Below are 26,190 nucleotides of genomic sequence, written 5' to 3'. Positions count from 1 at the left end.
GAGACCTCATCTGTAGGCTCACCATACAGCTGGTTTTTCCTTAATCATCAAACCTGCCCGGTTTTGCAGCCAGAATCACCTTCAGCCCCATTGTTCGTTGCCTCTCGAAACCTTCGAAACTAGAGACAAGAACGAAGTAAGGCAATTCAGTGCTATTACAACATTGACGGAAGAATTCTTTATGTGCACAACCAGTCAATGTCATAACAGCAGGCTGTAACCGTTAACAGACAAGGCGACCCAGTACACAAACCATACTGCAAGCTACCTTTAAACAGACAAGGAAACGTCAGATCGACTTCCGGAACTAAGCGTAACACAACTCGGCTCAATGATATAAAAGTTGAAACCGGTTTTATATAGTGTATATTCTTTATTATAATAGTGTTATTGTTTTGAAATTATCATAATTTTATTTTTCATGTGTTATAATTTATTCAATTACTTTTTGTTTTTAAATAATAACAACTCCTGAAGTAATTTTATTCTTCCAATATTAATTAAAATAATTTGTATGAATTTCAGTTATCAAAGGGAGATATTACTTGTTTTTTTAATTTCAATTATTAAAAAGGGGGATAGATTTGTAAATAACCTGACCTTGTTATATTTGTTATATTTAGCATTTGGTTTCCCGGTCTGTGTTATTTTTAGTTTGAAATTTTCTTGTTTCATGGATAATTATTAATGTATTTATTGGTATTGTGTACATTTTGTGTCATTTCTAATGTCTTTAACAGTTGTTTTATCTATGTAGAAGGATTACAAAACAAGGAAGTAAAAGAGTGATTTAAACAGAAAATAAATGTGGTCTAAATTCAACCACATTATATTTTACTTCCTGTATGTTATATTAGGCCAAACTTATTCTACATTTTGTCTCTCGGTGTAGTGTTTAAAGTTTTTAAGTGGAAACTATTTTTAAATAAAGACATATGTTTTCTTCATTTTAAATCATCTTTAGTTAAATCAGAGGTTTTTACTGGGTTTAAAACCTGTGGATTTTAAATTGTCCGGCATTAGTTGGTTCGGACCGAGGATTGAAGGTTAAATGGGGTTATACTGTTTCAAAAACATCATGTTTCTAACTACTATTGTCTACTTGCTAGGAAGTGTCATTTTATATTTTTTATAAAATCATACTTGTAATTCTGGATATTTGTCTGCAACATATTTGTTTATTTTTCTTTAGAAATAAAATCATATGAAACGAAAATGGCCTTGTATTATATGATAAGCCAGACTGAATGTGTCAAAAGTTAAAAATTTAAACATAACTCTAACATCGTAAGTTAAGAAACTTTTTAAATAAAAAATAAACTTCATTCTATTTTTAGAATTTCTTATGCCACCAGTAGTGTTTAAAGCAATTGTAAAGGCTATTTTTTAAAACGTTATATAATATTTGAAATTGAAAATAGATCTTTTAAATAATATCAGTCGTTAAATTTCACTATAAATTTAATATTTCCGTACATATCTAAAATTGTCGGTTCATGTTTAACTACCCATCTGCATCTATAGATTTGGATATTTTTTTCGAATTTTTTTCGAAGTCTTCCTTTGCGTTCAGTGTGAAATCAGACGTAATAGAATACCGAAACTAGTAAATACTGGTCAATGAAAAATACGGAAATGTTGATCTTGTTAGTTTTACCTCTTAAAACAGTTTGCACTGCACATGTATTTCGCGAAATTTCATGTTTTAGTATGTCTACATACAATCACTTAAAACGTAGAACCCTCGTGCGTGTATAAACACTGGAGAACGAATAACATACTCTTCGAAGTTCAAATCTATAAGGAGATACGTAACGCAAATAAGCAAACTGGAGTTTTCGCTTTTTCATTTGATTGTGTCTATTCATTAGAGGTATTGAAATGTGCAATCCCCACAACACCGTTAAGATCCGGTTTGAGCAGATTTCTATCATACAGTAACATTGAACTACCTCACTTTGCACCAAGGAAGAGCAATAATTACTCCAATGAATCAAAGTATAAGCAACTTTTTGCGGATACCAAACGGCACTTAGACTGCTTTTACTTGTTAATCAAATGTATTTGTATTTTTTCATTTTCATTTGGTTTAGTGTCTCGATCATATCTTCTGATAATAGTGCAGGACCCCAGGTGTCTCTCCAGGCATCATTTCATATCATATGAGGGAACCTGGGTAGAATTACTAACCTTCTGTAACCATGCTGGATGGCCTCCTCCTATTTAGGTTTATATCCCCAAACGAGGTTTCGAACCCACATCAGTGTGAAGCAGGTGATTTGAAGTCAGACTTTAACCGCTCAGCCATAGAGCTCCCTCCGCCCCCACCCCTCCGATTAAATCAATAAGAAAAACATTTGTTAGCATTTAGAACATTCAAGACTCTTTTTGATTATGTCTGTTCATTGGAGTTAATGAAATATGCAACACGCCTTTCTCCCGTAGCACCATATTAAGCGGAACTCAGTTATCCCATCTTCCTTTGCTTTTTTACAGATAATTACTTATTCAATGTCAAATGAACTGGTCCAGTCATGAAATATTGGGTATTTCCCTATCCCCTGTATCAGACTGGAACTAGTGTAGAATAAGCAAAGTTTTTGCACATTTAACGAATCGCTATAAGAATGAATAACAAGCTATGTTCATGTTCATCCGTGAGTTTCATGATAAAAAGTCCAAACTCCTTAAACTGTTTGATAATTGGCAAAATTTAATATAAGGACAGGAGAATTAATTGCAAGTTAATATGATGGATTCAGTTGATAAGTATTACCGATTATGTGATGCTAAATCTATAGGAATGCATTCGAGGAAAATAGTAGAAGACACGAGTTCACGGAAGGACGATAAATACTGTGTTCGAGGACACAAAGGATGACAAAACGCCGATTTATTGTGTCTTCTTTTTTTAGGGTGAAAACACCAAGGCAGAACAAGTAAAGGGCGATGACACGATATTTAATACTCGCAGACTCGACAGTTTGCCAGTATATCATTTATATCATTTTATGTATTTGCCCATAAAGCTTTACGATGGTAAAATTCAACAGCAACACGTGAATATTTATCTTTTATCAACGTTTCGACGATTACGCCTTTTTTTTTATCCCATAAAGGTTTGTTATTCTGGCATGAATGTTTAATGTCTCCGTCTCTCCGCCCTGAAACACGAAGACCAAACACATTAGCGGTTTTTCGTCATTTCGTGTTCTCGTGTCGTCGTATCGAAGACACGAAATGGCAGAAATCAGCCACAAAAGAAAGACAGTTTAACTAAAATTATTCACGTACATAAAATAAATACATTTATGTAAATTAGATTCTTAGAAGAAAATAAACAACTTTTTTTAAATCTAGTTCAAAAAACAGAATCTATAAAGTAAGGCGTAAAAAATGTTTTTTTTTCCAGTATGAATCCCGACCTACCCTAATTTTTTGGTCCGACACTTAATGTTTGTATGGCCTTTTTTCAACTCTTTAATAGAAAAGTTGCAAAACTGCATTTTTGTGCTTTAAACAGTGTCAGTAATGCTAGAAATCAAATCACTGATGCTCTAAATGCATAACCACCTTATTTGTATTCACATTTTTGACACAAAATAATTTCAAAAAAGCCTTACTTAATAGAAAATATCCAAGGGAAAAATCCGACCTACCTACCCTATTTTTTGAGCATGTTACCGGAAACAAAGATTTTTAAGGCCTTTAAGATTTACGTGATCTGATTTATCTGTTAAAAACGTATCACAACAGTCTTAAAAGTGTTATGTTACACTTCTGACTTGCATTTAAACGTATATTCAAACACGATATTGGAAATTAAATTAGTAAACCAGGTGATTTGAACAAAAGAAGTAAGTTATTTTGACACCGGAAGACCAATCATTTAACTTATGCTATTAAAATGACTAAGTTCAATATACTATGTCAAGGATAAAAATCATAATTTGCCAAATTAAGTCCAATGACACAGTATTTTGGATATGAAAAGGAGTAAAGAATGACTTGTACGGGATATTTGTTTTGGATAATAATACTGCTTTCTAGCAGAGGTAAATAAATAGAATTTACTTAGTTTTTAACAGATTTTAATACTTTAAAATGTGAGCGAGTTATCTTTATTTATTGAAAGGTTGAATTAAATCTGATAAGTGATTTATTTTCTTGACGAAAGCACTAAGTATAGCAAAGTTAATGTTCGCTTTCAAAGCCTATTGCAATTAGAGAAACTGTTTAAAGAAAACGTCATAAATACTGAATAAAGGCAAATAGAATTAGATTCGTTTTAGACAATTGGTTGAAATATATTATATTCTGGATAATTTGCATCTTTAAACAAACTCGCTCTCTCTCTCTCTCTCTCAAACACACACTCACCCACTCTTTGTGTGTGTGTGTGTGTGTGTGTGTGTGTGAGTGTGTGTGTGAGTGTGTCTCTCTTTCGCTCGCTCGCTCGCTCAATTGACACACAACCGTCGAATAACATGTTGTTTCCCGTAGAACTTTTCTTGTATTTACAGTTATATCTTGGTCGTAAACTAGTAAATATCTAACATGTATCAAGCGCTCAAAGAACAGAATTAGTCACATGAACCACATTTACAATGTAGGTATCTTTGTAACTAGAATAAGATATTAATTAAATACAATCCATTTTTCTTTCTCCAAACCACTGAAATTTTTATCTCACAAAGTCACTCACCTGGATGAGAACATTTAATAAATTATGTAACAAGATCTCTTGGAAGCATAGAACGCTACCGAGCTAAAAAATAGCAGACTCGGTTTGGCGGTGTTTGTTCAAAAAAGGTCATCGTGTGTTGGTGTATATCTCTCTTGACCACCCATAAAAATGAAACTTAAAACCATGGCAGCTTTATCTCAATTATTCGCCTTCTCGAATGCAAATTTTTAATTATTAATCTTAACTTCTCCAAACTAATTCTATGAGACTCTTAATCTTTAGGCTGCTAGTGGCAAGTGATTCTACCTTTGCGACCAGTGCAAACTAAGATCAGCATGGATGCTGGTCATGGTCTGCACTGTCCGCTATTCAGTTAGTAAATTTTCAGTAAACACCCCTTTGAATAATAAATGGTATTGTCCAAATTGAATGATGGACCAGTCCATTTTAGAAATTTAGCAGGGTAAAGGTTAAACCTTTTTTTCTTAACCCACCCACTAGGCCGAATTATCATAGATCTTCAAAACGTCGTATCATTATTTCAACAATAGTACCATTATTTCTCCAAACCACCTCCGTGAAAACGACCTTGCAGTATAATCATATTTAAGCCGCGCCATGAGAAAAGCAACATAGTGGGTTTGCGACCAGCATGGATCCAGACCAGCCTGCACAGTCTGGTCAGGATCCATGCTGTTCGCTTTTAAATCCTATTGCAATTAAAGAAAGCATTAGCGAACAGCATGATCCTGACCAGACTGGTCTGGATCCATGCTGGTCGCAAATCCACTATGTTGGTTTTCTCATGGCGCGGCTCATTTGTATTCTTCCAAAGGACCCACATGAATCAGACATTGATTTATGTATCCAAATCATTCATTGAAAGAAGATAAAAATTAAATAGCAAACCTAAGAATCGGTATTTGCCAATCTCATCCAAGGCTACTTCTGTAAACTCCTTTATCTCGAAGGAAACCAGGCGACTTTTTCGGACTGAAATAATAAAGTATTCATAAAGAGTCATACAGAGCTTTGTGTCACATCAATATGTGAAATAAAAGTAGATATCTGACACACAATTTGAAGATATGGAAGTTTTAAAGCAGTGGTGGATATTCAAATGTGTTTTTTGTACAGTTTGAATGATTTTATACCGTGACGTTAACAGAAAAGAATGAGCATTACTGTTTATCATTGTAAGTGATGTCAATACATTTTAGTATTGCCCGTAAGTATGTTTCTACCATTCAATAATAGTTCGTATATTTCTGTAAAATAATTTTTAGTGTCCGAACCTGGACGATCTAATAAGTTAATAAAAAATATTGAATATATCTATCCGAGCAGTGAGACAATAAGCAAACAAAACTCCAATAGTTATTTTACCACCCCAATAAGACGGACCGGAAAACAAAAACTGACATCCAGAAATAGTAATATAGGACAGGTAAATAGTCAATTTTATTTCTATATTTGAATAAATAAATCAATATATAATGAAAGAGAGAGAGAGAGAGAGAGAGAGAGAGAGGGGGGGGGGGAGAGAGAACGGAAAGAAAGAAAAACATAAATAAATAAATAAATAATAAATAAATAAAAGACCTACTTTCCCAAACAACATCCATCTCCTCTTCTCTGAAGAGCTCTTCGCCAGTCTGAGCTGTAAAATAAAAAATAACGCTATTTATTGTAACTATAACTTAATTGATATGTTATTACTAAATATCCGTTAAAATACATGAACCAGTCATTATATAAGAGGACATTTGTTTGTTTCAGTGTAAGATTGAAATATCTTTTAACAGTGAATATCAGATGCAATATTTCCACGAGTGAAAATGTAAGATATATGTATAGTGTTCATGAATAAAAGATATTTGGATCTTACATAAAAAAAATGAAATTTTCTTTATATTTTGTGTTTTGACTAAATTAACCTTTTTGTCCGTGAAAAATATATTTGAGATTTTATATATACATAATTATTTGACGGGCGTAACTAGTAATAAATAGGTTTTCAGAGAAAATTTATGGGGGTTTGATGGCTTCCTCCTTCGGAAAAAAATGAACTGCAGAATAGCTTTGGTGCCTTTTCACGTATATCTGGAGACATCGTCTCTCTCTCTCTCTTTTAAAAGAATATTTTTGCGACAATCATAGGCTGACCCAGGCTTAAAAGGCCCAAAAGGCAGCTGTGCCCTATATGTACCTGTATGGCTTATCTGACGTAAATTTAAGAAGAAATGTCTGGTATAAGTTTAAATATATTTTTCAAGAATAATTGCTTTTGTTTCTAGAATTATGTTTTACAAAAAAAACTCACCTTTGAAAATGTCTGCAAATTCTTGTTCTACGCTTTTGGCCTCCTCAATCGCACATTCAAAAAATTCTGTTTGAAATGAGAAAATAAATATTTGTTATTTTGTACTACAATGATGATAACTCTGCTAATGACGCAAGAATAATGATGTAATATAATACTTATATTTTCTGTAGATGCATTGCCATTTACAAATACATTTACATTGGTTATCTTGTCGTCGTCGACACGGCACCGGCGTAGTTACTTATTGACGTTATCTTTGTCATTATCACAAATACATCATTATCATCATCTTCTTCTTCTTCTTCTTCTTCATAAATACATCAACATCACCATCATAGATACATCATCATCTTCTTCTTTAATATCATCACCATCATCAATATTATTGATTATTATCAATATTATTATTATTATTGAATTATTGTTCTTATTACTTTATCATTATTATTATTTATTTATATTATTATTATTGTGCAACTTACCATCATTGTCTACAATATCCAGGCAGTCTACAGTAATTTCAAGTTCAGCATCACATCTTTTTTCTACAAAAGAAATAGTAACAAAGAAAATCAATATATTTTTTTAAACTTTGTGATTGTGATGAACAGACTAGTATGCGGTCGTATGGTTTTTATGGTTCTTAAAATTTCAATTTTAAAAATCATAAATGCAATTAGAAATTGCCATTATTAACGGAGAAGAACCTTATAGTTTACAATTTTCAGTTGAAAATTCAGTTTTTATACACATTTTTGATTAGGGTTTAAAGAACACATAACAGAGTTATAATCTTTTGCTTATAATCTGTTGCTTTCCAACAGTATTTCAGGTGAGTGATGGCGGCCAGTGGTAGGCAGTGTTCGTGGATACTGAACTAGTACTCGTATGTCCTCTGCAAGAAACTGACAACTCGATTTCAATTCTTGTGTACTCACATTAGGCGAGTCTTAATATAACATGAACCACTAATTGCTCAGTAAGACGTTCTTCCTATTCTTGTCAAGTTTCTTACATAAATAAGTGATGGCTGTGCACTTGCTGTAAAGTGTCTAACCTAAATCGGAGATGGTTGTGCAAGTTGGTGTCAACTATCTTTCTCATATGAATAAGAAATGACTGTGCAAGTTGCAATGTCAACTTTCTCACATAAATAATAGATGGCTGTGCACACTGCTGTCAACTTTCTAATAAACCAGAGATGACTGTGCAAGCTAATGTCAACTTTTTCAACATAGATAAAAGATGGCGGTGTATATTGCTGTCAATTTTCTAACATAAACCAGAGATGGCTGTGCAAGCTAATGTCAACTTTTTCACATAGATAAAAGATGGCGGTGTACATTGCTGTCAATTTTCTAACATAAACCAGAGATGGCTGTGCAAGTTAATGTCAATTTTATCACATAAATAACAGATAGATGCGCACATTGCTGTCAACGTTCTAACATAAATCAGAGATGATTGTGCAAATTTCTCATATAAACCAGATAACTTACAACTTGTTCACATAAATTCGAGAAGTTTCGGAAAGTGGCAATTTTACAACGAAGATCAGTGATGGAAGATGAATGACGTCCAAGTTTCAAACACTCTGTCTTATGTCTGATCGCCATAAAGAATATAAGTTTAGTTCGAGGATCGAACTCCCGAACTCTCGATGCATGTAACTAAGTGTGAGGACTAGTCAGGAAATAAAATTAAATATACATAATTACAGATGGAAAACACTCACCGCTATCATCTCCTTCTTCCCCACGTTTCAATGGTTGATTCTTTTCGATCTCTCCTAAAAGCAAAATAGGTAAGCCTATTTTAAACACCCGAATGATTGAAATTCTAAGCTACTTTCAGTCACCGATCAAATAACAAACAAGAAAATGTAAAGTCAACAAACAAACTAAATTTTTAAAAAAAAACTGCATATGTTCTGTAAATACAGACGGTAGGACCCTTTCAGCTTCAGCCAAATTGTTTCATTGACTTTGATCTTTGATTAAATATCTCTCTACGAACATTTTCCTACAACAGTTTTTCACAGAGAAATAAACATCTTTCTTCTACGACTGTCAGACATAATCTTCTAATTCACGCCATAAACCGTTTCACCGACTGACACACATGCCCAGTTTCAATCAAGAAATGGTTGAGACGAATGACAACAAAAGATTAGTGAAAGTAAAACACAATTTTACATAAAACGTGTACTTAAAACAACAGTTATCTAATCTTTAGAGTCAATGCTTATTTGTAATAGGTGGAATGCGAACAAGGTCCATCAGCTATATTAATCACTGTCAATATCTCATTCCTGATGGAATCCATCGCTACAAGATCAAGAGAAAAAAGTGGCCGGTCTGACCGCAAGGCACTTTGGTACAGTGACGCAGACTAGGATCGAACCTATCACCTCCCGCACTCGAAGCGATGGCGTTACCACCAGGCTTAGACCAAGATGATACTATTTAATACTTCCCCCTCCATGTATCAACAAAATGCTACGACGAGAGACCACCGCAAAGACTATAATTTAATTGAAAAGGCTCCGTTTGTGATACAATACACGACCGAAGATTATCGAAATAACACACAAGAATAAACGAAATATCACGGAAGCTCACGGAAATTTCCGATTGTTATTACAAGTCCACTACCTTAACTAAGAAATTGCATACTTACTGAGCAGGCTTTGAAGGGCACCTGTAAAGCAACTGAATATTTAGATATTAGTTTTACCGAATGATTTCATTAAGTTTTAATTGTTTGTAACAGTTCGAATAAGTGTATGCATTATTGCCCTTAATGTTGTATCTTGTCCGTGAAAATACACACTGTAAGCCTTATCAAATATCATAAAAATGAGTATACATGGTTGGATGATAGTCGGGAAAAAAAAAGCCCGGACACATTTTTTAAAATAAAGGCTAAATTTTTTAAAAAACCGTCAGATTTGACGTGAAAATAAAAATTGTTTACCTAGGAATGGGATGCCACATTGGATAAAATAAAAATATTATGTGAAATTACTTCATTTATGTATTCCTTAGATTCATTCGAATCTGTGGCATTATTAATTCGTTTATAGATATGAAATTCATTTTCAGATATCATGAATTGTTTTTGAAGTTCAAAAATTTTTCGCTGAATTGATTCTTTTTAAATTTCTTTTTGGATTTTCATTTAAAAAATTTTTAAAGGGCAATCAAAACCCTGATTACTTGCTATTTTAAAATTCAGGTTTTTTAATTTTTTTTATTTTTAAATTTTCCAATTACTAGTAATGTTTCCTTTTTAAATTCTGGGTTTTTTATAATAAAAATATTTTTGGTTTTTATATATAAAAAAAGGGAATATTTCTGAATATTTTTAAAAATAGATTTTATTCATTAAATATTTTTTAAACCCCCCTAAATTCCCTTTTTAAGTTAGTATTTTGGAATCTGTCTCCAAATTTAGGGTTTTTCCCCCCAAATTCAAATTTTGGGCATCTTTATTCTGTGAGCTTTTAAATATTGTTTTTTCGAATTATATGAGCCGCCCCAAAGGAAAAAACCAACATAGTGGTTTTGGGACCGCATGGATCCGGGACCACCTTGCAAATCCCCACAGTCTGGTCAGGACCCTTTGCTGTTCACTAACAGTTTCTTAATTGCAATAGGTTTTAAAAAGCGCCCGCATAGATCCTGACAGGGACAGGCGGATGCGCAGGCTAAATCTGGACCCATGCTGGTCGCAAAGCAACTTGTTTTTTTTCTCATGGCGCGGCCCCAAATTAGGTCTATAAAACCCAAAAAAAAAATCGTCCGGACCAATAATCCCAAAATCCCCCACTTACTATAAAGTACGCCCTTTCCCATCGGCGATTTGGCTAGTTTTCTGCCCGGGACCTGATCTGAGGGGCTGATTTTCTTGAAGTTAAAGGGGGACTGCCCTTGAAGCCCCCCGGGAAAACACAATTATGAGAAATTTTTTATTTTGCTGTGATATACTTGCACAGAGGCATTTTTTTTAAATTTCCCAAAGTATTGGGGACAGTGGGCTATTTTTTTGGACTTATATATAAAAAGTTTAAAAATAGTGCTTCACTTTTTTGTTGTTTTTGGGATCAAAACGAAAATGAATACACATCATACTAACTAAACTACGAACATACAATAACATTTTTTGTTATTGTATGTATATAACTTATATTTATATTTAAGGAGTTTTTAAAAAAACGGGCATGTCCTTTTTACGACTTTATATGGGGCCCCCGCATGGGGGAAAACCCCAAATGTGCATTTGGGGAAAGCATGGGACCCGGGCCCCCAAACCCCCCCCCCCCTCCCCCGTTTTTCCCCCCCCCCCCCCCCCCCCCCCCCCCCGCGCAGCTGGTTATGACCCAATGCCTTCGAAAACGGTTTCTGAAATTGCAATAGGCTTTGAAAAGCAACACCCGGACCCTGCCAAGACCTTTGCTGTTCGCAAACACACTATGTTGGTTTTCTCATGGTGGGGGCTAAATTTTAGGATTTTAATCCCCTTTTCGTTCGGGGGATTTTCCCGGCCTGGGCCCAACGTGGAGTTTGCCCAAGTGTCTGGGGGGCCGGGGAAAACCCAAAAAAAAGCCAAGGGAAATCATTGCGGGTTTCACAGTATTTTTTAAAGGACCCTTTTTTTATTAGATTTATACTTTTGCTAATGTTTTTTCCCAAAAATTTTGGTACAGATTTAAAGAAAAAAAAACCTTTAAAAAAGTGACTTGCCGGGGGACTGTTTGACACAGGGGAAAAATCGATACGCCATATTTGGCCCAAAAAACCAGAAAGTAGTCCCTTGAATTTTTTCCGTTCATTGGAAAAAAAGATAAAGGGAAAACCTTCATATTTGCCCAAAGCGACTGTTTTTTTAAAAGGGACGCTGTATCCGGATGGAATGTGAAAACAAAGTTCGTTAGAGGGAAAACTTTCACAAAAATGGGACCGACCAGGGACGTATTTTAGTCATATGAGGGACGTTGCAAAATACTAAGAAATAGCGGGTTTTTTAAATTTTGTACATTACGGGCCCCTTCCCCGGACGATCAGCTGTAATGAAAAAAAAAAATAATTGATATCCCTTTTTAAAACTGAATAAATTCATTGGAAAGTTATTTTTTCCTTTTTTTTTCTTTTCACAACAATTAGGGTTTAAATTTTTGAAAAAAGTCAAAAAAGAACACAAGAAAAAGGGGCCAAAAAGGGGGAAAATAAAAGGCCCTGTGCTGTACCCTGTATTTTGAGCTTTAAAGGTGCTACCTCTGTCCCGCGGACACTATTGATAATGCTAAAAGTGTTTATTTTAAGGGGTTTTTTTTGCTCGGTAGAGGTTTATTGTTTTCTGATTTTTTTTAAAAGGGGAAACCCCCCAAATATCGGAAAGATGTAGGGGTTTTTGGGGACGCCCTTAAGATAGGGTTTTTTTTTTTAAATTTAAATTTTATTACTAATAAAGGATTATAAAGGTTTCCACCCAGAACCCGAGTTTAAAAATAAACAAACACTTTGATTTCTAAAAATTAAATAATATTGTCTCTTTTTAACATGACACCCCATATAGATTGAATTATAACGTAAATGGCAAAATAAACTACCAAGTACAAAGGTGGCTTCTGTATTAATTAAAAGAAAATAGTTTTCGAAAGACTTTCATATTTAAATTTTTTGAAAATTCTTGAAAAAAACATTACAGTTTAAAAGTTTTTTTAAATCAAATTTTTTGGTAAAAGCCCCAAATGTATTATCGAAAAAAACCGCGGGAAAAATAAAAAAACAACAATATATGAAAGGGAGTTTAAATTTTAAAAGCGTTCTTCTGACTAAATGTATATAAAATTTTTAATATTCCCAAGTTTTTAAACATTTTCGAAAGAAAAAAATTATATTGGGTTTTTTAATGAAAATCCTGTCAAAAAAAAAAAATAAAATATTGAAAATTGACATCAAAAACAAAAATGAAAAACCTGGCTTCGGGGAAAAATATTAGTTAGTTACCTTTTAATCATATAGCAAAAAATGTCTTTGGGAAAACCAAAACAAAAATTTTCCTTGCGACAGCAATATTTTAAAATTTAAATTTTAAAGGGCCGCTTTAGAGGGACAAAAATGTATCCACACACCGCCAAAAAAATAGGGAAAACCCACCAAAAAATTTAAAACGTTTTTTATATTTTTTTTACTTCAGCTTAGTTCAAAAAACCCATGGAATAAGGGATGGGACAAGAGGGATTTTTCTATTTAAACCCCCCTGCACACCTTCTATTTGATAAGCCCTTTTGTCAAAATTAATGGTTTGGGAAAAGTAAAAACCTAAAGGGAAATTCCCAAAAAACTATCAGAAAAAAAGATGAAAAACAGGGCCCCGCTTTTTTAAGCGTCTGTTGTGAAAAAAAAAGTGGAAATCAGTTTTTGATACATGCGTACTGGTATATTTTAAAATATCATTAGTACTTCCCCTAACAATGATGGGGTAATTTGAGTGACCGTCTGGAGCTAAGACATTCAGATGCATTTTTATTTTTATTTGCAGGTGTAGTATCTGTTTGTACAAACACACCAACGACTATATATTGATATTGGGGCCGCACATGAAAAAACCCAAAACATAGGGGGGTTTCAAACCAGATGGATCCAGACCACCCTGCGCCCCCGGGCGAAAGTCTGGTCAGGACCATGCTGTTCGCAAAACGTTTCTTCTTTTCCCAAGGTTTTTAAAAAGGAAAACAGCAGGGGATCCTGACCAGACGGCGCGGATGCGCAGGCTGGTCTGGATCCATGCTGGTCGCAAACCCACTATGTTGGTTTTCTCATGGCACGGCTCATATTTTATATATGGATAAGAAAGGATTTGAACAACAATACCGACAACAGAAGCTAAATCAGTGTGTATTATTAGGATATTTTTAACAAACAGATGAAATACCGTATGTAAAAGAATGTTGTGCCCTTTTCAAAATTTAAAAAACCTGTTGTACATTAACTTTCTCGTCTGTACCCTCCATAGAAAAGCATTAAACCTATTTGGAGTTTAAAAGCGTTTGTATACCCAAAAAAATAAAACAGTAAAAAAGCCCACCAAAGGGCGGCTAAAAAATTACTTAACTGACATTTTTCCCTTATTCGGGAAATCAAATTTTAAAAGAAAAATTAAAATACAAATTCCCAGCTGAGAGGGGAAAAATGGATAGAAAAAAAAAATTTCCCAATACAAAAGCTTTACTGCACCAGTTACAATTAAACCGGCGTAGATACAAAAACACTAAGACTTCTAAAATAAATCGGGCCCCCGTGCGGTTTTTAAAGGAAACAGACCCCCAGTTTTTGGTTTAAAAATAATTTTTCTTTCAATTTTCAAATTTAGTCATATTATAAACATTAAAATATGATTTTTTCTTTTTAAACTTTTTAAAAAAATTGCCAAAATTAAGAAAAAAGATGACCGCGTGGGAAAAATCAAAAACCGGGACCGCCCGGAAATAAAGAAGTTTTTGGGTTTGCCCGTAAATTTACCCCCTTGGGTTTTTAATGTTAATGGGGGTTTTTAAAATTATACATATTATTATTTTCCCTATTTTAAATTCTTTCTAAAATTTGGCTTGTATTTCACTAAAAAATTTATGAAAAAGGCCCCAAAAAACCCCCTTTTTTAAATTATGATAACTTTTAAAGAAAAATCTTTTTTTAAACAAAAAAACAAAAAAAAAAGGTAAAGGTATATAAAAAAAGGGGGTATTAAACGTAGTTCTTAGTTTGGGATTTTGTTTGGCTCTCGTGGTTTTTGGGCAAGGCCCGGATCACACCCGGGCGCTTTTTGAGACCCGATCGGGCCCAAAAAGGGCCAATACGGGCATCCCAGATCGAGCTTTGTTATAAAAACCCTTTTTTTAAAAAAAAATTATTTTATTATCTTTAATCGAGGCAATTTGACTCGAGAAAAAGTGTTAAAAAACGCTTTTCGATTTTCATCGTAAAAATTTGAAAAAACGATTAATTCTCATGTGTTTCCGAAAAACATTTTGGGTCTGTAGTAATTAAGTTTCAAAAGTATTTTAAGAAATACAGCATTTAATTTCCAAAATATCAAAAAAATTTAAAAATTTTTTTTGGGTTTTTTGGACCCCAGTGCTTTTAAAAACAAGAAACATATATTTATCTGGTTATTTGATCACCTTTTACTTTAGAGAAAACAAGGAAAAAAAAAAAACCCAAAAAAACAAAATAAAAAAAAATTACCCTATGTATTTAAAATACCCAAACGGAATGATCTTTCCCAAAATAAAATATATTAATTAAAATTTTTTGGGTTTAAAAATAGTCCCTTGGTGCTTTTATTAGATATGATGTCGGTCGGTTAACATCGTAATAATAAAAACGTTCAAGGCATTATTTTCCGTCACCTTTGTTAGAAATTGTGTAAAATAGATCTATTAACGAAAATAGAAGACAAGAAATGTTTTGTAGGGGGAAAAAAAAACACAAAAAAAGTTTTAAATTTAAATTATAAAAGAGAGGGATTTTGAGTGGGGAAAAACCAATATGCTATTTATATTCTTTTTTCCCCACTTTTAGCGACTGACAAAACATAAAAACCCAATTAAAACTTTTTTTTTCTACTTGATAGCAAAAATGCAACGGATATTTCTTAAAGTTCTCTAATATATACTAGTAAACAATATGTTTAATCGTTTTAATTTTATTTATTTTTAATGTGTCCTTTTTCAACTAATATTTAAAATAGTAAAAATAAAAAAAAATATAAATTTAAAAAAATTTTTTAAAAATCAAAAGACATAGACTTGCATTATTCAAAATTAAAAAATTTTTTTAAACCCTTAAAAATTTTATAAGGTGTTGCTGGGGCCCAGGGCAACAAGCCAAGAAGTCCCAAGGGCCCCCAAAACGCGCATTTTGTCCCCCGGGTTTGCTGTTCGGTAAAAGGAATATATCGGGATAAGTTTTAAAGGGGTTTATATTATGGTGCAAAGATCAATTTCTATGACGTTAGGGGGGAAAACTTTGTTTAGCATTTGACGTTAGACCCGTCCCCACACTTTAAAAGATCCGAAAGAAAAAAACACAAGGGACTACAATGAAAAAAGGGATTCAAGCCCAGACAAATTCACGAATATAAAGAAATGCGAAAGAAAAAGGTTTGTGTGCATAAACAATAGTGTGTGTTAGGTTAAGAATAGAATTCACTTGATAAACGTGTAAGTAGGTATAATATGATATTGTACTGCTAGTAAAATGTCTTTTTTCATTTACCGGTTTGATTTTTTTAAAACACCCCTTTCTTCACAGTCAAGTTTTATTAAAACCCGAACAATAAATTTGAAAAGGGAAAATTTTGCCCTTTTTAAAGGTAATATAATATGATTAGTATATAAATGAAAAAAGTGCCCAGTACATTTTTAAAAAAAGGGAAAAGCAGGACTAAGATGGTGAAATTAAAAAATTTTAAAATTTTTCCCAAATTTTCGTCATTACTGTCGTGCTTTCCTTTTTTTTATTGAAAAATTTCGTTTCTAAATTTTAAGTTTAAAATTTTGGGTTGGGTTAATTAAAAATTCTCAACCTTATTTAACGCGATTTAGTTGCTTCGGGAAATTTTTTTAAGCCGGGGCCCTTAGAAGTACTAACTAACTATGACCCTTTTTTAAGGTGAATGATTTGTTTTTTAAAAATTTCTTACGAAAAACCCAAAAAGGGCCACTGAAAAAAAACATTTTTTCAAAAGGAGTGAAGCCACGAGACCCCCCTGTAACCGATGGCCAAAAACCCAAAAAATTTCCCGGGACTTTGAAAAATTTAGTATTTTTAAGACATGGGAATTTTTTAAAGTTATTTAGTGGGTCACTGGAAACCCCCAAAAGGGGGGCTACCCCCCAGTGGACTGTTGTTGGCTTAGTTGAATGACAGAAACAAGTACAGAAGACGCGGAAATTTTCAAAAAATTATTGGTTTTTTTGGTTTGTTTCAGGTGTTGAGCAAATAAAACACGGGGCTCACGTCCAAAAGTGAGCATTTTTGTTTTTTGGGGGGGGGAACTCCAAATTCATAACTCCTGGTTTTGTTTTTTGGATAAAAAACGGGTTTCCTCGAAAAGCCCTAAATTTTTTCGTATCATATCTACAAAATTTTTAAACAAAACTTGTTTTTATTGAATTACAATTTTCCCCGGTAAACAAAATAACTTAACCCGTAATGTGAAATATCTTTTTCTTTTTATTTTTTTATAGGTATGTCTTAAAGTGAACTTGGTTCTGTCAGCCCGTGTAAATGTTGGGGTTACGTTTTTTTTTTTCTTTGATAAAAAGGGGGGGGGAAAAAATCGACTGGGGGGCCAAATTTTCCCCACTTTAACCAAAAACCAAAGTAAATGTGTTTTTTTTACATGAGAACAATTAATTTTCAAAGTTTCAATTTTGGGATGTTTTATTTTTTTCCCCAAAAAGTGGCCGATAACACATTATGCCCCAAAAGTTTTATAAAAGGGAAGTTTTTAAAATTAATATACGTTTTATTAAGTTTAAAAAGATATCGAAAAATTGGGAATTTGGGTGTTTTAATGGGGAATTTAAAAAATAAATGATTTTTCTTTCTTCAATACTTTTTCCATTATCGAAATGTAAATTTACCCTACATTATTTAAAAATAAATCAATATTAGATGTTTTTAAAAAAAAAAAAAAAATTTAATCTTTTTTGTATAAAATTAAAAGGTTTAATAAAACCGATTTATGAATACATGAAATAAGTTTAAAATCGGTTTGTTTTTTTTAAAGACTTAAAGGGCCAGTTTGGGGGCCGAAAAAATAACAGTAAGACCTACAACAAACTGATACGTTACACAAAGTGTTATTATACTTTTTCGTGTGTTACTGCTGTCGCTTATTTCCCCATCCTTTATCGTGCGAGAAAAATATACAGCTAGTCCCCTCAAATGATACCCTGTTCACAAACCATGATCAAAATATTTAAATATTTCATGTTATTACATTATTTAAGTTAATCGTATTTTATTGGTATTTTTTCATTTTCCTGGTATTAAAAACTTTCCCAAAAAAAAACCAATTTATATAGAAAGGGAAAAAGAACAGAAAAGGGGTTTGGGACTTAGTTTTCCAAATTAAAAACGTCCCCCCCACTTGTCATTTTTAAAATCGTTGACGGAATTTATCTTAAAGTGAAAGGACAGAAAAAAAGAAAACAAAAATTTTTAAAAAAATGTTTAAAGGTAATAGATGAAAAGGAAAAAAAAAATATGTGCTGCTCTGTTCCAAGACCGACCTCAACCACTCGGCCTCAAATGCGTTTTCTCTTTAAAAGGAGGACTTTACAAGGAAAAAAATAAAATTTAAATAAATTACGTTATTTTAAAATCGACCGTATTCTTTATTATTTGTATGTTTTTTTCTTCTTTAAAATAGGGGTTTGATTTTCTGGTCGTTCAGTTAGCTACCCCAAAAGGAATTTTTTCCCAAAACCAAAAGGGGGATGGAAGGTGTGAGGGGTTATGAAACAGTAAAGCCTTTTTTTCTGAATCTGTTGCATCTGAAAGAAGTGCTCGGTTCTTTTTTTCCCTTTGCCCCCCTTTGTCATTTGGGAAATTTCTTTTAAAATTAAAATTAAAATTATAACATTAAAAGGGGGAAAATTTATTAAACTTTGCCCCGCGCGAGTTTCGACTTTTGCAAACTTTGCTAAATGAAAACCCCAAATATTCCCTGTGTGAGAAAAAAAAGTACTGCTAAGAATTTGAAACAGCCGGGGGTGGGGTTTAAAAAGGGTTAGGGGGTTTTTTTTTTCTAACAAAAGGGAGCGGAGTTTCCCGAGGAAATTATCTTTGAATATTAGTTTGATAGTTAAAGCTGGGGGATCAAATTTTTATATTCCATTTAAAAAAGGGTGTGGTTTTTCCGCTTTTTTAAAATTTTCCCTACATTGTGGTGTCTTTTGTGGTTTTACGGGTTTAAGGTTTTTTTCAAAGATTCACTGTGGGTCTCAGGGAATTGTGATTCCTAAAAGTATGAGTAACCCCCACGCTTTTGTATTATGGAATGGTTTAAATAACGGGGGGTTTATTACAAAAGCAAAAAAAGGCAATATTTTATTAGTTTTTTTAACTTTCCCCAGTCAATATGGTTGTAGAAAATGTGCCAAATTCGGAGAGCTTTTTTTAATTTTGCATAAAAAATTTTTTTTAAAAGGGAAAGCGATGAAAAAAAAAAAAAAAACGGAAAAAAGTTTTGGGTTTTAAAGAAAACCACGTGGCGGGGTTTCCCTTTCGGGAATAAAGGGATCGAGAGGGGAAAAAAATTTTAAGTCTTTGAATTTGTTTCCAACGATGTAAAATAAATTGTATTAACTAAAGTCACCATAAAGTGGTGTATGTTCGATGAATCACCTTTTTTCTTGTTTTTTTATTAGCGTCCCTTCCCCGAAATTTTTCGGGAACTTGGGCCCAAAATTGGGTCTCCCAAAACCCCTTTCTTTTCCCGATAAATTTTGCGTAATAGGGCACCCCCCCCCCCCCAAAAAAAATTTTCAAAATTTAAACCCCTAAAACTTGTGACTAAAAATAAATGGAATGTGTATGAATCTGCATACTTTTCCATAATTGTCTATGTTTAAAACCCCCAAAACCCCCCGTGTTCACTCGGGAAATTTTTGGGTTTTTGGGGGACATTAAAAGAGGCCAAATTGGCCGGTCGCTCCCCGAAAGAGGCCCTTTTGATCTTTGACCTTGGTTCTGCCCAAACCCTTAGGGAATATCCTTTTAAAAAAGTACAAAAAAAATAAAAAGTTTTTTTAAAAAGTTTTTTTTTTAATATAGCTGGGGTTGGCCAAAAAAATTAATTACTCCCGATCCTGCCCGAAAGATAGGAAATTATTCCGCCCCGTTATAGTGGTCTTTTTTGGGTTTTTAAAGGGCCAAATGACCGTGTAAAAAGGGTATTTTTTAAAAACATCAGGTACTTTTTTCATTAAATTTTGAAGTCAATTTAGCCAAAAGCCCATTGTCTTCCCCAGGTTTTTTACAATCAAATTATTCCCAGTTTTTTCCCCAAAGGGCCCAAAAAGTTTACATTTTTTTTTTGTCGCCCGTAAATTTAACATTTTAAATTTTCTTTTTTATGCCCCTTTTGGGGCCAAAGGGTTGAAACATATTTTTGGGGGACATTTTATTGAACAATAAGTACCCCATATGTTTAAACAGGATTAGGGGTTTTATTTATAGATTCCCCTATGGGAAATACCCGCCCCCTCAGTTTTAAAAAGGGAAAGCCCTTATTACAGGTAAAACTTTTGAGATTTTGTTTTTGACATTTAAAGGGCGTTTTTGGGAATTAAATCTTTTTCCCGGACCTTTCCCAGGGGTTTTTAAAACTTCAGGGAAGGTTCATAAATAAAGTTACATCCCCCCCGCCCCCCCAAAATCCTTTTTTATTTACTAATCAAGGGAAAAACTCTGCTCTTTTAAAGTAAAACGCCCTTTAAACCCGCCTCCCCCCTTTGTGTGAAAAAAAGCCATCGGGCCTAATTAAAAAAAAAAAGGTATGTGGGTTTGTGTTCCCTAGTTTTAATATTTTTTTTTTAATATAAATTTCTTTTCATTTCGGACGCACGGGAGGGAAACCATGGACGAACTGCCTGGCGGCTCAAAAAAAAATGTCCCTCCCCCTTTTTGGCGGGAATTTTTTATTTTCCCTTAAATTTACATAAAATTGTAATAGAGTTTTTTTTTGGAAAAGCCCCATGTCTCCAAACGCCTAATCATCTGGGTTTTGGCATTTCTTCTCCATTATCTATTTGAGCCCCCAATGCACAATGCCCAAATCACGGGGCATCGAAATTTCGAAAATTCAAGGGCCTTTAAATTTGAAGTACTTTAGCCAGTTTGGTTTGTTACCGAACTTCGCCCAAAGACCTATTGGGCAAACCTTTTTTTTTCTTCAAATTTGGTGAAAATCAGATGAGAAGTGTTCGCTTAGAGTGCGGAAAAAATTTGCGAAAAGGGCAGACAGACCCACCCACCCATGCCGCACAAAACCCAAAAGTAATTTTAACTTTTCCCAACAAACCCCGTGGTGTGGGAGACATAATTTAAAAATACATGCTGGGGGAAAAATTCATCCCTCCCCAAAATCTCGTCTTCATTTAAATTTTTTTGGGGTAAAAAAAAATGCAAAGAAAAAAAAAACACACTTTCCTTTTTATCAATTTTTTTATACATTTCCAAAACTTATGAGGGAAAAAGGGAAAAAACTTACAATTAAAAGCATTTCATTGGGAATAAAAAGCCAAAAAAAACTGTTTAAAAAAATAGTACAATTAAATTTTCCAAATATATTACTAAAACATCTTTTTTTCTTTCAAAACACACAATAACTCTGTAAATGATCTGATATTTTATAGTGCACCAACACAGAACTGGTTATAATGTGCAAAACAGAACTTAGATTTTGGTTTCATATCTCATTTACATCGAAATAAAAATATGAGATATGGAACCAAAATTTTACTTGCTGGAATTTCCCCGAGGGTAAAGGCCCAAAAACCCTAAGTTCATTAATCACCCCTTACATTTATTTCAAGGGTTTTGATGAACCCCCGCCCAAATTTTATAAGAACTTGGGCCATCTTTCGTTTTGGGGGAGTACCCTTAACTGTTTTAAAAGGGGGGGTTACCAAAAAGATACTGGGCTGAAAAAAGCGAACAGTGCAGATCTTTACCAAAACTGACGGATGTGCAGGGTTTTAAAAGGGGATCATGATCTTTCAATGGTTACAAAAGGTTGAATCAATTTGTGGCCAGCATGCTAATGGTTAAGGAAAAGAGGGGTTTTAGTTCTCTTTTTCACAAGTTGTCCCAAAAAACCCAAAAAAGGGTTTGGGGCTGTTTCAGATGAAAATTTTTTAATAATTTTAAAAAAAGCCCAAGATATATTCAAGTGTTTCGGGGAAAAATTAAAATTCTGAAAATTTAAAAGAACAAGGGCGTTTAAAATTTTAAAAACTGTATCTTATAAGTAGTTAACCTATCTCTTCAGATTTTAAAATTGATGACCCTTTTTTTCCCTTTTATACTCTATGTAACTGATGCAAATCAAAATTTAACTAAATTTAAGGGTTTTTTGATTGGGTTTTTAAAAATTAAAGGGACTCTACCAAATTTTCATTTCCAGTTGAGAAACCAAAAACCCTCAGATTACAAATTTTAATAAAGTGCTTTTACAATCTACAGCAGCAAAAAAAACAAGGTTTAAGGTATTTATAATTTACTTTTCAGCTTTAACGTTTGGCCCTGAAAAAATTTAAAGATTATATTTCGCATGGGTTTGGGCTCGCCTGGATATTGTAGTCTCGCCTGTAGTTGTTTTTTCTTTAAAATGATTTATGAAATTTTTCCCCCCTTTTTTTCTAAATGAACAAAAATATCCGGGTTTTTAGTTTTTGACCAATTTAGATTTTATTCTCAAAACCAACCCTTTAAATTGTTTACATAAAAAAAAAGTGTTTAAATTAGTACCTCTATTTTCTGTTTCTAGGAAAAACCCGTTTAAAAATGGCTTAAAACCCTTTTTGAAGAATTTGGGGGAATTTTAAAAAAAAAAGCTACTTCAGCCCCAGCCCGGAAATTTAAAAAACCCCTGGACTTTAAATTTATATGTCCAAGTTGCAAAAGAGTTTTTTCAAGAAGAGACAACCTGGACGGATATGAAAAAGCATTGTGATGAAAAATTTTCATCAAATGGGCCGGTGTCTAAAAGTTTTTACACGTAGGGGGCTTTAGAAGATCATTTCCAACGGGCACCACGACCCCGAAAAGGGGGGACAGAAAACCCAAAATCGAAAGCAAAACGAGGGGAAAGATGGGCCTATCAAAAAATTAAAAAAGGGTGCAGGGCCCCCCAAACAGTTTTATATCTGGGCGAAAATTAAAAGTCAGTGGTCGGGAAATTCAAGACAACAGCTTTTTTCTACAAGATCTGTTTTAAAACATTGAAGTAACTGAAAATATTTTCTTCAAATTTACGAAGAATGTTTTCCCCTATATTTCAAAATTTTAAAGGATGAGCAAAATCTGGGAAAATTTTGGGGGTGACAGTTCAAAATCCCACTTTGGGTTACCCCTTCCCTCATTCCTTTCATAAAAATTTCCTGAATTAACTGCTGACAGGTTTTTGGCGAAATTGAGCGGGTGCTTCCCAAACGAAGAAGATTTTGCCAGGTTCGGCTTGATGTTAGAATCCCACATGCTGCATTTCCCCAAAGGGGGGAAATAGAAAGAGATGGAAATTTGTTTTTCCCCGGTTTAAAAATTTTTTCGGATTTAAAAATGCATACTTGTGTTCAAAAACGGGGCCCAATTTTTTGTTGCGCTGAAGATTATTACCGCAAAAGGGAAGGGGAAAAATGGCCATGAAAAAAAGGATCAGTTACGCAAGGTGGAGAACAAAGTCGACTGGCTGAAAAAAAATTTTTAAGGGGAAGGGGGTGTTCCCCCAAAACAATGTGGAATCCAAGAGATAAAAGTATTTCAATCGTTGATGACAAAAGGGACCCCCCCATATGTGGTATCCAAAGAAAATTTTTAATGCGGGTTTCTTCCCAAAAGGGCCCGAGGCAGAAAAAAAAATATACTTGTTTATCAGGTTCCTTTATTATGATGGGGATCATTTGTTGGCCCGGGGTTCGTATCCCGGAACTCTATTTTTACCCCCGTGTGACCCCCCCCGGTTATGATCACCCCAAAAAAGATATAAATGCAACTCTGTTTTTTGCGTGCCGCAAAGTACCGACAAATGGAAGATAACTGGATAGAATGCGAAAAAAATGTCGCCGCTTTTTTTCGTGGTCGGAGTGCTATGATCTCCCAAAAAAATTACAGGAAAAAAAATTTTTCGTGTTCTGCCCAAACTATTTGTTTTTAAACCCAAATGGAAAGACTGTTCCCCCCGAAAAGGGAAAAAAGTAATTTTTGGGACCCAAATCTATTGTATATGTGCCCAAAAGGGTTCTTCCCGGGGAAAAACATGATCCCCGGAAACCCCAGGCTTTAGGAAGAACCAATTTTCCATTGAAGAAGGTTAATCCGGGACAATTTCAAAAACCCTTTTTTTCTTTGACTTTTAATGTACACAAGACGATTTGTAGAAAGTGACCTGAAGTATGTCCTGGGGTTTTTGGGGAAAAAGTCAAAAATTTTTTTAAAGCCTGGGGCTGTGGTTATATGAACACAAACCAAAACTTTGTGTAGTTCAGGGAATAAGTACACTTTGTACGGACAAAGAATTTAATTGTGGAAATTTCGGTCAAAGGGAGTAATCTTTGGTTGGTGACAACCCCCTTGAACGATTTTGTCATTTGGGTTTTTTTCAAAGAGGAATTCCCAAATCTACTGTATTTTTGCCAACCCCCCCCCCCCCCCCCCCCCTTTTAAGGGCCCCATTTTTTATCCCCTACTTCAGTATTTATTGCAAAAGCAATGTCCAAAAAAATGTTCCCAATGGGGCAAAAATCCCTGTGCCTTTCGGTACCCAGTTGCAAAAATCAAAAAAGATTGACTCCTTTAAACTTTTTCCCCCTGGCCCCTTTTAAAATTTCCAAAAATGTTTTGGGTTTGATGAACTGAAGAAAGGGGTACTTTCCTCATTTATTCAACAAGAAAGAAAACCAGCGGGGTTTTTCTCGCGGTCTACCGCCTTTCCCTTCTATAAACCAGAAAGGAATGAAACCCGGGCCACAGGGAAAAAGTTCTTGGGAAAAGGGATCAGGACATAAAAATGACCCATTTGATTCCAAAAACAGCTAATTTTGGTATTTAAATCCGGGCCTGAATCTTGAGACGATGTTTTTGAGATTTTCCCTGAAGGGTTTATGGATACCATGAATTGCCCTTTGAAAAAAGTGTATACAATGGCATCCGCTTGTAAACCCGGTGTTTTGAACCCCAAATTTTTTGAAACTGAAAAAAATTTGGGCTTATCCCCCGTCAAGGGGATAATTTTGAACAAAAACTGTCTATGTAAAGCTTTACAGTGGGTGAAAATTTTATATTTTCACATTGAAAGGGTATAAAAAATTTAAAAAATGCTCGAAATGGCGGAGAAAAGGTATGGGGCCATACGGGGGATGGGTTACTATGAATCCAAAAATGCGGGAAAAAAAATTTTATTAGAATTTCATGGGATTTTTTGGGATGGAAACCCCCCCTAAATATTTTGAGGTCAAAAAGTCAATCCAGTTAAAACCCCCTTTAAATGGGGGGAGTTTTCATGATAAAACTATAGAAAAAAACAAAAATATCCCTTTGGGAAGGTGGCTATACCACATTTGCATTTGGGAATCAGGGAATTTTATAAAAAAGATTTCAATTTTAGGGAACCCTGGGGGGTCATTTTTTGAAGTCTTTACATCATTTCTCCGTTGGGAACCCCGTGCTGCTTTTTTGGGGTCGAACAGAAGCAAATTTCAATTTTACAAGAAATTCCCAGACGAAAAAAATAGATTACTACGACGTAACTTCTCTTACCCCTGGGTTAAAAAAGACCGGGAAAACCCCTAGGTCCCCCCCCAAAAAATTTCACAGAAAACTTCAAAAAGTTGGGGCAAAAAATGAGGGGCAATTAAGTGAAAGTTCTACCTCCAAAAGGAATTTTCCTCCGGTTTTTTCCTTTTAAATGCAATGGGGAAAAATTTTGATTCCTCTTTTCAGGGGGTGTTTCAGAGACAAAGGAACAAACCCCCTTTTAGTTTATAATGACACAGAAAAATTCTTTATTTGGGACTTGGGTGGAAAGATGAGGTTCCAAAAAACTATACAAAAAAGGGTATCAAATTTGTAAAAGTTATGAATTTGGGGGTTTTGGGCAAAAGTATCAAGTTGATCCCAACCACAAGACGGGTGGCATAATTTTCCCAAACGTAAACACTTTCCTTTTTAAAAAAAAGCAGGAAAGCTTAAAAACCGGGGGGGGCCAAAGTGGGTCAGACAGAACAACAGAAAAGAAAATAATAAAAGGTATTATCAGAAAAGGGCATTCTTCTTGACTATGAAAAAAATAAGAAAAAAACCCGGTTTAAGGGCATTAGCCAAAAAATTTATGTTGAAATTTCCCTTTTGGGGGAAAAATTTTGGGCAAAAGGGGGAAAAAA

The 26,190-nt window shown here is 34.0% G+C and overlaps 1 protein-coding gene across 1 annotated transcript; it reads right to left on the bottom strand.

Annotated features, from left to right (window-relative positions):
* Positions 1-5,542: 5,542 nt before the first annotated feature.
* On the bottom strand, positions 5,543-23,290 carry LOC123534972 (uncharacterized). Its single transcript, XM_053520620.1, has 7 exons — positions 23,164-23,290; positions 9,693-9,713; positions 8,749-8,802; positions 7,496-7,558; positions 7,011-7,076; positions 6,294-6,347; positions 5,543-5,680 (listed from the first exon to the last, which is right to left on the bottom strand). Exons 1-7 carry the CDS (start codon positions 23,288-23,290, stop codon positions 5,547-5,549), a joined length of 519 nt encoding a protein of 172 aa, XP_053376595.1. The 3' UTR covers positions 5,543-5,546.
* Positions 23,291-26,190: the final 2,900 nt, after the last annotated feature.

Source organism: Mercenaria mercenaria, chromosome 12 (assembly GCF_021730395.1).
Source record: "Mercenaria mercenaria strain notata chromosome 12, MADL_Memer_1, whole genome shotgun sequence".
Classification (NCBI taxonomy): domain Eukaryota; kingdom Metazoa; phylum Mollusca; class Bivalvia; order Venerida; family Veneridae; genus Mercenaria; species Mercenaria mercenaria.
This window is presented reverse-complemented; position numbering and strand designations above follow the sequence as displayed.